This window comes from Dendropsophus ebraccatus, chromosome 5 (assembly GCF_027789765.1).
Source record: "Dendropsophus ebraccatus isolate aDenEbr1 chromosome 5, aDenEbr1.pat, whole genome shotgun sequence".
Taxonomy (NCBI): Eukaryota; Metazoa; Chordata; class Amphibia; order Anura; family Hylidae; genus Dendropsophus; species Dendropsophus ebraccatus.
The window spans coordinates 14102787-14116983 of record NC_091458.1 but is presented as its reverse complement, the minus strand read 5'-3'; the positions used below and the strand labels follow the sequence as shown (position 1 = coordinate 14116983).

General features: G+C 48.3%; 1 protein-coding gene across 1 annotated transcript in view; it reads left to right on the top strand.

Annotated features, from left to right (window-relative positions):
• ACER3 (alkaline ceramidase 3) overlaps window positions 1–14197 on the top strand; it is a 36093-nt gene that overhangs the window by 16328 nt on the left and 5568 nt on the right. Inside the window, exons 2-8 of the mRNA XM_069969542.1 lie at window positions 1199–1309; window positions 3245–3297; window positions 3960–4012; window positions 7502–7583; window positions 8659–8694; window positions 8809–8867; window positions 9074–9175. Of these exons, the coding sequence (XP_069825643.1) occupies window positions 1199–1309; window positions 3245–3297; window positions 3960–4012; window positions 7502–7583; window positions 8659–8694; window positions 8809–8867; window positions 9074–9175 (496 nt within the window). The remainder of the gene's footprint in view (window positions 1–1198; window positions 1310–3244; window positions 3298–3959; window positions 4013–7501; window positions 7584–8658; window positions 8695–8808; window positions 8868–9073; window positions 9176–14197) is intronic.

Here is a 14197-nt window from a genome sequence, read left to right as displayed (position 1 = left end):
ATTGCTATAACAGAGTGGAGCTGTAGTATAAAGCATAGGGGACGAGGCAGGGGTTGATCTGTTTGCTGTATATAGATGATGCTTTGGTCACCGCACAGTCTTTGCTCCTCACCGGCAGCGTCTTCTCGGCGTCCAATGTGTTGGTTTTGGCCGGATCGGTAATTGTCACAACCTTCAGAGTATAATGTACTTTAATGATTCTCGTAAAACGTGATGTTAGGGCGGCTGCACGCCGGTGACCTCCAGGTGTATAGCGGCAGCCCTGTTTTATGGCTGCCTGGATTTTGCTTTACAGCCTGATGCGTAATGGTTTAACCCTGTGTGAACCATCACAGTCTATACGCCAAAACCTGTGCAGACACCAAGGGAAGCTGATATTATAATCTATAGGGGGCGCACTTCTGTCCACTACATAACTTATGGGGGCTGACAAGTAGTTTGCCACATTTGCCCCTCCCTCCCCCCCCACCCCCACCCCCACCCCGGTGAGCACACAGTACTGTCTAGCTATGACAAGTGCCTTTGCAGCAGAGTGTAAAGTGAGTCTGCATTGCTGACTATGATACTGACCTCTAATGGCCAAAGTGAAAACTGCAACGTTCAGTCGTTTCTATACATACAATTACATAGGGGCGATCATAGCCGGTGACTTCTATAGGGGTTCACATATTTATTAGGCACATCCCAGTTAGCTTTGAGTTGCAGCAGACGCCCGGTCCCCTCCCCCGCTGCTATGAGATTACACAGACCTCTCCTTATCTCTAGGTGGAGACTTTCCTGCCATCCAGTGATGCATTGTGGGATTGTACGGACATCGTCCATCCATTAGCATAGGCAAATACTGAGCCGCCTCCTGGGGTCGGTATGGAAATCTGTCCCGGACCCTCGGTGTCCAGGGATTTACATATCAGATGTATAATGGTGAATACATTACAGGGGAGGAGGCCGCCTTAAAGGGGCCCCACCAAAGTCCTGGAGCTGGGTGACCTCCAATATGGCCAGCTTTCCTGTCCAGTGTGTCTAGTTATGATAATATGGGAGTGTTCAGGATGCTGGGAAAGCTGGGTGAACCCCAATAAAACTGCCATATAACTATGACCCGGTTGTCACCCATCTGGATGTCGCATCTGCCCAGTCCTGACCAGTCAGAGCGTATACAGCAATAGAGGCGCTGACCAGTGTCGTCTTTTCTCTACAGGGAACACGGTGAGCAACCTGATTATGATCCTCCCCCCAATCTACGGAGCCATCCAGACTGTGCGAGACCGCCTGGAGACCCGCTACCTGGTGGCCTACCTGGGTATAGCAGGTGAGGAGGACTGAGAAGGAGGACTCTATGCATCACATAGAGACTGTGACACTGAGCGTGCCAATCAGTATATAATCCACAGTCTCTATGGGGGATCTGTACTGTACATGATGCTGACCTATGGGGGATCTGTACTGTACACAACGCTGACCTATGGGGTATCTGTACTGTACATGATGCTGACCTATGGGGGATCTGTACTGTACACAACGCTGACCTATGGGGGATCTGTACTGTACATGATGCTGACCTATGGGGGATCTGTACTGTACACATCACTGACCTATGGGGGATCTGTACTGTACACATCACTCACCTATGGGGGATCTGTACTGTACACATCACTCACCTATGGGGGATCTGTACTGTACATGATGCTGACCTATGAGGGATCTGTACTGTACATGATGCTGACCTATGGGGGATCTGTACTGTAGACAACGCTGACCTATGGGGGATCTGTACTGTACATTATGCTGACTTATGGAGGATCAGTACTGTACACATCACTGACCTATGGGGGATCTGTACTGTACACATCACTGACCTATGGGGAATCTGTACTGTATGTAATGCTGATCTATGGGGGATCTGTACTGTACGTAACGCTGACCTATGGGGGATCTTTACTTTACATAAATCTGACCTATGGAGGATCTCTACTGTACACATCATTGACCTATGGGGGAATCTGTACTATACACATCACTGACCTATGGGGGATCTGTACTGTACACATCACTGACCTATGGGGGATCTGTACTGTACACATCACTGACCTATGGGGGATCTGTACTGTACGTAACGCTGACCTATGGGGGATCTGTACTGTACGTAACGCTGACCTATGGGGGATCTGTACTGTACACATCACTGACCTATGGGGGATCTGTACTGTACACATCACTGACCTATGGGGGATCTGTACTGTACACATCACTGACCTATGGGGGATCTGTACTGTACGTAACGCTGACCTATGGGGGATCTGTACTGTAAGTAACGCTGACCTATGGGTGATCTGTACTGTACACCACTGACCTATGGGGGATCTGTACTGTACGTAACGCTGACCTATGGGGGATCTGTACTGTACGTAACGCTGACCTATGGGGGATCTGTACTGTACATAACGCTGACCTATGGGGGATCTGTACTGTACACCACTGACCTATGGGGGATCTGTACTGTACGTAACGCTGACCTATGGGGGATCTGTACTGTACGTAACGCTGACCTATGGGGGATCTGTACTGTACGTAACGCTGATCTATGGGGGATCTGTACTGTATGTAACGCTGACCTATAGGGGATCTGTACTGTATGTAACGCTGACCTATAGGGGATCTGTACTGTATGTAACTCTGACCTATGGGGGATCTGTACTGTATGTAACGCTGACCTATAGGGGATCTGTACTGTATGTAACGCTGACCTATGGGGGATCTGTACTGTACGTAACGCTGATCTATGGGGGATCTGTACTGTATGTAACGCTGACCTATAGGGGATCTGTACTGTATGTAACGCTGACCTATAGGGGATCTGTACTGTATAACGCTGACCTATAGGGGATCTGTACTGTATAACGCTGACCTATAGGGGATCTGTACTGTATGTAACTCTGACCTATGGGGGATCTGTACTGTATGTAACGCTGACCTATGGGGATCTGTACTGTACGTAACGCTGATCTATGGGGATCTGTACTGTACGTAACGCTGATCTATGGGGGATCTGTACTGTACACATTGCTGACCTATGGGGGATCTGTACTGTATAACGCTGACCTATGGGGGATCTGTACTGTATAACGCTGACCTATAGGGGATCTGTACTGTATAACGCTGACCTATGGGGGATCTGTACTGTATGTAACGCTGACCTATGGGGGATCTGAACTGTACGTAACGCTGACCTCTGCTTCTACTACAGCTGTGGGGATGGGATCCTGGTGCTTCCATATGACGCTGCAATACGAGATGCAGGTAATAATGCGACCAGTAATACCATTCCTGTCCTATATCCCGGGGCATTGTGGGAGGGACGTTCACAGAAGATATATTATATATTATCTGGTTTATATACTGTCCTTTCCTGGTGTGAATTGTGCATATCCTGGGATAGTCCTGCCCTGTATACTCTCAGCATGTCTGAGCATGTATATAGAGTGATGTGGTGACGCCCTATGGCGGGAAATGTTCTTCTTATCAGAGGAGCGGCGTCCGGGAGCGGAGACTCACATGTATGATCCTTACTGACAGGCCCAGTATATATATAACTATGTATGATGGCCCAGTATATATAACTATATGTATGATGGCCCAGTATATATAACTATGTATGATGGCCAGTATATATAACTATGTATGATGGCCAGTGTATATATAACTATGTATGATGCCCAGTGTATATATAACTATGTATGATGCCCAGTGTATATATAACTATGTATGATGCCCAGTGTATATATAACTGTATGATGGCCAGTATATATATAACTATGTATGATGGCCAGTGTATATATTACTATGTATGATGGCCAGTATAACGTATACAACGTATAATAGTAATAAATCTGGCTAAACCATCTAAGAAATGAGCGGTGGTGATGACCCAGCGACCATAATCCTGTATCTTCTCTCCTCAGCTTCTGGATGAGCTGCCAATGATCTACAGCTGCAGCGTCTTTGTCTACTGTCTGTAAGTTCCATCTTCTCTACTATTAGGGGGTGTACACCCCAATACCTGTCCATTCATCACACCTCATGTACTATTAGGGGGTGTACGCCCCAATACCTGTCCATCACACCTCATGTACTATTAGGGGTGTACGCCCCAATACCTGTCCATTCATCACACCTCCTATACTATTAGGGGGTGTACGCCCCAATACCTGTCCATTCATCAGACCTCATGTACTATTAGGGGTGTACGCCCCAATACCTGTCCATTCATCACACCTCATGTACTATTAGGGGGTGTACGCCCCAATACCTGTCCATTCATCACACCTCCTGTACTATTAGGGGGTGTACGCCCCAATACCTGTCCATTCATCAGACCTCATGTACTATTAGGGGTGTACGCCCCAATACCTGTCCATTCATCACACCTCCTGTACTATTAGGGGTGTACACCCCAATACCTGTCCATTCATCACACCTCCTGTACTATTAGGGGTGTACACCCCAATACCTGTCCATTCATCACACCTCATGTACTATTAGGGGTGTACGCCCCAATACCTGTCCATTCATCACACCTCGTGTACTATTAGGGGGTGTACGCCCCAAAACCTGTCCATTCATCACACCTCCTGTACTATTAGGGGTGTACGCCCCAATACCTGCCCATTCATCACACCTCATGTACTATTAGGGGGTGTACACCCCAATACCTGTCCATCACACCTCATGTACTATTAGGGGTGTACGCCCCAATACCTGTCCATTCATCACACCTCATGTACTATTAGGGGTGTACGCCCCAATACCTGTCCATCACATCTCATGTACTATTAGGGGTGTACGCCCCAATACCTGTCCATTCATCACACCTCCTGTACTATTAGGGGTGTACACCCCAATACCTGTCCATTCATCACACCTCCTGTACTATTAGGGGTGTACGCCCCAATACCTGTCAACTCATCACACCTCCTATACTATTAGGGGTGTACGCCCCAATACCTGTCCATTCATCACACCTCCTGTACTATTAGGGGTGTACACCCCAATACCTGTCCATTCATCACACCTCATGTACTATTAGGGGTGTACGCCCCAATACCTGCCCATTCATCACACCTCATGTACTATTAGGGGGTGTACGCCCCAATACCTGTCCATCACACCTCATGTACTATTAGGGGTGTACGCCCCAATACCTGTCCATTTATCACACCTCCTGTACTATTAGGGGTGTACACCCCAATACCTGCCCATTCATTACACCTCATTTACTATTAGGGGTGTACACCCCAATACCTGTCCATTCATCACATCTCATGTACTATTAGGGGGTGTACGCCCCAATACCTGTCCATTCATCACACCTCCTGTACTATTAGGGGGTGTACGCCCCAATACCTGTCCATTCATCAGACCTCATGTACTATTAGGGGTGTACGCCCCAATACCTGTCCATTCATCACACCTCCTGTACTATTAGGGGTGTACACCCCAATACCTGTCCATTCATCACACCTCCTGTACTATTAGGGGTGTACACCCCAATACCTGTCCATTCATCACACCTCATGTACTATTAGGGGTGTACGCCCCAATACCTGTCCATTCATCACACCTCGTGTACTATTAGGGGGTGTACGCCCCAAAACCTGTCCATTCATCACACCTCCTGTACTATTAGGGGTGTACGCCCCAATACCTGCCCATTCATCACACCTCATGTACTATTAGGGGGTGTACACCCCAATACCTGTCCATCACACCTCATGTACTATTAGGGGTGTACGCCCCAATACCTGTCCATTCATCACACCTCATGTACTATTAGGGGTGTACGCCCCAATACCTGTCCATCACATCTCATGTACTATTAGGGGTGTACGCCCCAATACCTGTCCATTCATCACACCTCCTGTACTATTAGGGGTGTACACCCCAATACCTGTCCATTCATCACACCTCCTGTACTATTAGGGGTGTACGCCCCAATACCTGTCAACTCATCACACCTCCTATACTATTAGGGGTGTACGCCCCAATACCTGTCCATTCATCACACCTCCTGTACTATTAGGGGTGTACACCCCAATACCTGTCCATTCATCACACCTCATGTACTATTAGGGGTGTACGCCCCAATACCTGCCCATTCATCACACCTCATGTACTATTAGGGGGTGTACGCCCCAATACCTGTCCATCACACCTCATGTACTATTAGGGGTGTACGCCCCAATACCTGTCCATTTATCACACCTCCTGTACTATTAGGGGTGTACACCCCAATACCTGCCCATTCATTACACCTCATTTACTATTAGGGGTGTACACCCCAATACCTGTCCATTCATCACATCTCATGTACTATTAGGGGTGTACGCCCCAATACCTGTCAACTCATCACACCTCCTGTACTATTAGGGGTGTACGCCCCAATACCTGTCCATTCATCACACCTCCTGTACTATTACGGGTGTACGCCCCAATACCTGTCCATTCATCACACCTCATGTACTATTAGGGGGTGTACGCCCCAATACCTGTCCATTCATCACACCTCCTGTACTATTAGGGGGTGTACGCCCCAATACCTGTCCACTCATCACACCTCATGTACTATTAGGGGGTGTACACCCCAATACCTGTCCATCACATCTCATGTACTATTAGGGGTGTACACCCCAATACCTGTCCATCCATCACACCTCATGTACTATTAGGGGGTGTACGCCCCAATACCTGTCCATCACATCTCATGTACTATTAGGGGGTGTACACCCCAATACCTGTCCATTCATCACACCTCCTGTACTATTAGGGGTGTACGCCCCAATACCTGTCCATTCATCACATCTCATATACTATTAGGGGTGTACACCCCAATACCTGCCCATAACATCTCATGTACTATTAGGGGTGTACGCCCCAATACCTGCCCATTCATCACATCTCATGTACTATTAGGGGGTGTACGCCCCAATACCTGCCCATTCATCACATCTCATGTACTATTAGAGGTGTACGCCCCAATACCTCTTCATTCATCACATCTCATGTACTATTAGGGGGTGTACACCCCAATACTTGTCCATTCATCACATCTCATGTACTATTAGGGGGTGTACACCCCAATACCTGTCCATTCATCACACCTCATGTACTATTAGGGGTGTACGCCCCAATACCTGTCCATCACATCTTTCGTACTGTTAGGGGTGTACGCCCCAATACCCTTGCGTTGATCATTGCTATTTAACAATGTTCTCTAACCTGCCGCTTTACAGCTGTTGCAAAACTACAACTCCCAGCAGGCTCGGCGTTGCAGTTTTGCACTAGCTGTAGAGCTGCAGATTGATGAGCAGTTGTACTCATCCCCTACAGGTCTATTACAGTGGTGCTCTGCTGCCATCTGGTGGTGAGAAGATGGAACTGCTCCCACAGTCAGTAAATCAGTCCCTGGCACCTTGCACACTGTGACGCTTTGTCTCTCTCTTTACAGATACGAATGTTTCAAGAACAGAAACTCCTACAATTATTTGCTGCTCGTCCTTTTGATACTTTTCAGTGTAGTAGTAACTACAGTAAGTGTCACATTCGTCTTTGTTCAGGGGCCTTGTTGTTAGTTTCCATAACATCAATTATTTCCTGTTTACATATAATGCATTTACCATTCACACCCAGAGCTGCATTCAGAATTCTGCTGGAAAACAATATGCTTAGGATGCAGGCAGTCACATGGTTGTTGTGTCTTGCTTGCAGAAAGAGTATAATCTGCTGTAATGCATTGTGGGAAGTGGAGGGGCTACATTAAGCATTGTTCAGTAGTCGTCTATAGTGAAAGGATACATCTTTTACAGGGCAGGAACTCTGTAGAGGTTTTAGGGACATGTTGGACAGCGCAGTCCCTAGTTTCAGGCAGCAGAATTCTGAATGCAGCTCTGGATGTCACTAGAGGAAATTCAAGACCAGTATGAAGCTTAGTACAGTGTAGTAAGATTACAATTCCCCCTATCTGTAGGATAGAGGATAACTAGCTGATCTGTTTATTCTATATGGGGCTTCTAGACATTGCATATAAGTATTAAACTTGCATAATGATAATCCATATAGTGGCACACAGAGTGGATGCTCAGGCTCCCTCTAGTGGTAGTCTGAATTAAAGGGGTTGTTCAGAAAAAAAGATTTGTAATTTACTTCTATTAAAAAATCCTTAGCTGCTTTATGTCCTGCCGGAAGTGGTGTATTCTTTCCAGTCTGGAGCACAGGAGAGGTTTTCTATGAGGATTTGCTGCTGCTCTGGACAGTTCCTGACATGGACAGAGGTGGCAGCAGAGAGCAGTGTGTCAGACTGAAAAGAATACACCACTTCCTGCAGGACATACAGCAGCTGATAAGTACTGAAGGACTCAATATTTTTAATAGAAGCAAATTACAAATCTCTGGCACTTGCTGGGACCTGTTAATTTGAAAGAAAATGTTTTTATAGTGAACAACCCCTTTAAGTAAGAGTGATAACATTGTGCCTATTGGAACGGAATCAGTTGAGTTAATTCTGCATTAGGCCACCTGAGCTCTGCTACATCAGGATGTAGTGTCTCTATGATTCAATCAGATACTGGAACTCCATCAGCACTATGTGTTTTGTCTCTCTATCAGGTTTACTTACTATGGAAGGAGCCGGTGTTTCATCAGGTACGGTCACATCCCATAATCCTCTCCTCTCCTGGTCTCCGGGGTGCTGGTGGGGGTCACATTGTAGGATGTCTGTGTTGTCTGCATTAAGTGATTTCCCTGTTGTCCCTCCAGGTGATGTATGGATTGCTGGTGACCTTCCTGGTCCTCCGATCTGTGTATATAGTTACATGGTAAGACCTGGCTACTAACCTGTAATACTCTCTGTAGTCTGTAGGATGTGGTAGCCTGATACAGTAGTCTGCACTCTTGGCCATAGTATGAGGGCTATTACACTATGAACCTATGGGTAATCTGATTGCTGGACCCTGGGGGGTGGTACTACAATACGGCCTGTAGTCACCTGCATGGTATGTCTCTCTGCTTCTCTCTCTCGCAGGGTGTACCCGTGGCTGAGGGGCCTGGCTTACACCTCCTTAGGAGTGTTTTTACTCGGATTTCTGCTCTGGAACGTGGACAACATTTTCTGTGATACGTGGAGGTAAGGACTGCGGTCACACATACAAGAATATGCCATTCTGTGGTATCCGTAACAGTTATCATATTCTCCTCCAAGCTTTAGTCGGTCATAGTCGTCATTGCTGCTTGTATGGTGCTGTAGAGAAAACTTTTATGTGAAATCGTTTTAATTTTTTAAAATGTTACCTGCTCTTTAAAATAGCTTATGGGAAAGCAGTACTATCTGTGCCTGTATGACTTACAGAGAGAGATAAGGACATAGTACTATCTGTGCCTGCATGACTTACAGAGAGATAAGAACATAGTACTATCTGTGCCTGTATGATTTGCATGTAAGGAGACAAAGCCATAGTACTATCTGTGCCTGTATGACTTAAGGCCCTATTTCACAGAACGATTATAGTCTGTATTCGGCCGATATCGGCCGCTACGGACGATAATGGTCCCGTGGAATAGAGTGCAACGATCAGCCGACATCGTTCATGTCGGCTGATCGTTGCAGTCGCTTGTTTTTCAACATGTTGAAAAACAAGCGACTGATATAGCAGCGATCTGCTGCCGTCGCTCCGTTGAACAGGAACATCGGCAGCAAACGCTGCTATATCCTATGGGCTGCCCGAACGATCAGCGATCCCCCGGGCAGCCCCCCCAGCAGCTTCCCGCCGCCCCTCCTGCACTCACCCGCTCGCTGCTGCCGCGATGAATAGCGGCGGCAGCAAGCGGGGAACGAGGAGCAAACGAGCGCTGAGAGCACTCGTTTGCTCCTCTAAACCAGTGATTTTCAACTAGTGTGCCGTGGCACATGGTCGGGTGTGCCACGGGGAAAGTTCCCCAAACTATGGTGCCCCTGTGAAACAGGAGAAAACAAAGGGGGAGAGAAACCTGGGGATGGGGGAGAAACAGGGGAGAGAAGCAGGGGGGAGAGAAGTTTAGTGGAGAGAAACAGGGGGGAGAGAAGTATGGGGGAGAGAAGTATGGGGGAGAGAAGTATGGGGGAGAGAAGTATGGGGGAGAGAAGCACGGGGGAGAGAAGCACAGGAGAGAAGCAGGGGGGAGAAGTATGGTGGAGAGAAGCACGGGGGAGAGAAGCACAGGAGAGAAGCAGGGGGGAGAAGTATGGTGGAGAGAAGCACAGGAGAGAAGCATGGGGGAGAGAAGCACAGGAGAGAAGCAGGCGGGAGAAGTATGGTGGAGAGAAGCACAGGGGGGAGAAGTATGGTGGAGAGAAGCACAGGAGAGAAGCAGGCGGGAGAAGTATGGTGGAGAGAAGCACAGGGGGGAGAAGTATGGTGGAGAGAAGCACAGGAGAGAAGCAGGGGGGAGAAGAAAACAGGCCCAGGTTTCACACTGAGGGAGTATAAATACATTTAGAATCTATATTATTAACTATATGTATAATATGTACTGTTTTAGTGTCATTTTGTGCCATTTTGGTTGGTGGTGTGCCCCGGGATTTTTTAAGTATAAAAAGTGTGCCGCGGCTCAAAAAAGGTTGAAAATCACTGCTCTAAACAACCCGTGTAATAGGCCCATTACAGAGAGAGATAAGGACATAGTACTATCTGTGCCTGTATGACCCACAGATAAGGAGACAAGGACATAGTACTATCTGTGCCTGTATGACTTAAGGCCCTATCGCACGGGAACGATTATCGTCCGTATTTGGCCGATAATCATCCTGTGTAATAGAACACAATGATCAGCCGACATGAATGATTTTGGCTGATCATTGTAGCACTTTCTTTTAACATGTTGAAAGACAAACGACTCATATAGCAGCGATCTGCTGCCATCGCTCCGTGGAGTAGTAGCGGCAGCAGCAGACCGCTGCTATATGCTATGGACTGCCTGGGCGTCCGCCCGTTGTCTACCTTATTTAAAGGGAATGTGCAGGCAAATGGTAATCATCCATTCACAAAAAGAGAAAGGAAGCAGCACAATCTGTGCTGTACAGGAAAGCAGTACTATCTGTGCCTATAACATCTAGGCCTGAAATTGCTACTGTAGGAAATGATTGCCAATTGTAGTTCCCTGATTTAAAGGGGTACTCCGGGCAAAACATTTTAAATATTTTATTACATATGGAAAGTTAGACAAATCACTAGTATTCACTATTTATGGGAAATGCACATAAAGGGCTATTTCCCTCAATTCAGTAGATCAGGCAGGCTCAATTTCCCTAAAAAAAAAAGTGACATGACGTCTCAAGTGTATGTTTTCCGGCAGGGTCCAGCAGGGGGCGCATGTAGAAGTATAGACTAAGAATAGACGTCTGTGTAGAAGTGCAGTGCTCTCTCTGTCCCTCCCTCCTGTCCCGTGCTGGCAATGACCCCCTCCCATCTCTCTGCCTGTCCCCCCCGCCCCCCCGGCCATGCCGCCCGGTTCCGTGCAGGGGGGTGAGCGCTCCTTATCTGCCTCCTTCCAAGAAGCTGCCCGTGCTCTCCCATCCTCTGAGACCCTGCGGCTCCGTACCCCGCCGCCCGATCCCGCGCAGGAGCGCTCACCTTGACGGGACCGAGCAGCGGGATCAGCGCTGAGGCACAGCGGGGCAGAATGACGGGAGGAGGAGGAGAACAGAGGGGACAAGAGGAGGCGCAGGAGCGCTCACCCCAACGAGACCGGGTGGCGGGGTGAGAGCTCCTGGACTGGACCAGACGGCGGGGTACGGAGCCGCAGGGTCTCATAGAGGATGGGAGAGCACGGGAAGCTTCTTCAAAGGAGGTGCAGCGGGGTGAGCGGCACGTAAGGAGCGCTCACCCCCTTGCACGGGAACGGGCGGCATGGCCGAGGGAGGGGAGACAGGCAGAGAGATGGGAGGGGGGGGAGGGGGACATTGCCAGCACGGGACGAGACGTCTATTCTTAGGGTCCCTACTCCACTGGCCGAGCAGGGCCCGATCAACGATGTAAACAATCTGCTAGATCGCCGCTCGTTTACTTGGCCTATTCCACGGCCCCGATGATCGTTAAGCGAGGGCTGCAGGGACATCGTTACCGATGTCCTTGCAGCCCTTGTTTCATACATTACCTGTCCAGGCTGCAGGTCTTCTCCTGGTCCCGCGCGGCAGCAGCTTTGGAGCGGCCTGTCTGAACTGACAGAACGCTGAGCCAATCACTGGCCGCGGCGGTTCCGGCCAGTGATTGGCTGAGCGGTCTGTCAGTTCAGACAGGCCGCTCCAAAGCTGCTGCCGCGCGGGACCAGGAGAAGACCTGCAGCCTGGACAGGTAATGTATGATGCTGCTGAAATCATCGGTCGCCGCCCCGCACCGCTATTCCACCGTAGCGATGCGCTGGTGGCGAACGATGATTTTAGGTCTAAACCTAAATGAACGATCAGCCGATGACACGATCATTGGCTGATCGTTCTCTCTATTCCACGGAGCAATAATTGTCCGATTCGGCCGATTATCACTCGGTGGAATAGGCCCCTTAGTCTATACTTCTACATGCGCCCCCTGCTGGACCCCGCCGGAAAACATACACTTGAGACGTCATGTCACGTTTTTTTTAGAGAAATTGAGCCTGCCTGATCTACTGAATTGAGGGAAATAGCATTTCCCATAAATAGTGTATACTAGTGATTTGTCTAACCTTCCATAAAGAAATACATTTTGCCCGGAGTACCCCTTTAAAGGTAAAGACAGGAAGCAATGAGAACATTTACAGGAAAAGATAGGAGGCAGTACTACTGGAGGTATGATGTGGAGACAGATAGTACTGCTTCCTACCTGTTAGTATGTAAGCACACAGTTCTTTTTTTTCTGCCTGTAATGTAGGCACAGATATTACCACCTTTCTATGCATAAAGTAAGCACAGATAGCACTGCCTTCCTGCCTGTAATGTAGGCACAGATATTACTGCCTTTCTGCCTGTAATGTAGGCACAGATAGGACTGCCTTCCTGCCTGTAATATAGGCACAGATAGGACTGCCTTTCTGCCTGTAATGTAGGCACAGATAGGACTGCCTTCCTGCCTGTAATGTAGGCACAGATAGTACTGCCTTTCTGCCTGTAATGTAGGCACAGATAGCACTGCCTTCCTGCCTGTAATGTAGGCACAGATAGGACTGCCTTCCTGCCTGTAATGTAGGCACAGATAGTACTGCCTTCCTGTCTGTAATGTAGGCACAGATAGCACTGCCTTCCTGTAATGTAGGCACAGATAGTACTGCCTTTCTGTCTGTAATGTAGGCACAGATAGGACTGCCTTCCTGCCTGTAATGTAGGCACAGATAGCACTGCCTTCCTGTCTGTAATGTAGGCACAGATAGCACTGCCTTCCTGTCTGTAATGTAGGCACAGATAGTACTGCCTTCCTGTAATGTAGGCACAGATAGGACTGCCTTCCTGTCTGTAATGTAGGCACAGATAGCACTGCCTTCCTGCCTGTAATGTAGGCACAGATAGCACTGCCTTCCTGCCTGTAATGTAGGCACAGATAGCACTGCCTTCTTGCCTGTAATGTAGGCACAGATAGCACTGCCTTCCTGCCTGTAATGTAGGCACAGATAGCACTGCCTTCCTGCCTGTAATGTAGGCACAGATAGCACTGCCTTCCTGCCTGTAATGTAGGCACAGATAGCACTGCCTTCCTGCCTGTAATGTAGGCACAGATAGTACTGCCTTCCTGTAATGTAGGCACAGATAGCACTGCCTTCCTGTCTGTAATGTAGGCACAGATAGTACTGCCTTCCTGTCTGTAATGTAGGCACAGATAGCACTGCCTTCCTGTCTGTAATGTAGGCACAGATAGTACTGCCTTCCTGCCTGTAATGTAGGCACAGATAGGACTGCCTTCCTGCCTGTAATGTAGGCACAGATAGCACTGCCTTCCTGCCTGTAATGTAGGCACAGATAGTACTGCCTTCCTGTAATGTAGGCACAGATAGCACTGCCTTCCTGTCTGTAATGTAGGCACAGATAGTACTGCCTTCCTGTCTGTAATGTAGGCACAGATAGCACTGCCTTCCTGTCTGTAATGTAGGCACAGATAGTACTGCCTTCCTGCCTGTAATGTAGGCACAGATAGGACTGCCTTCCTGC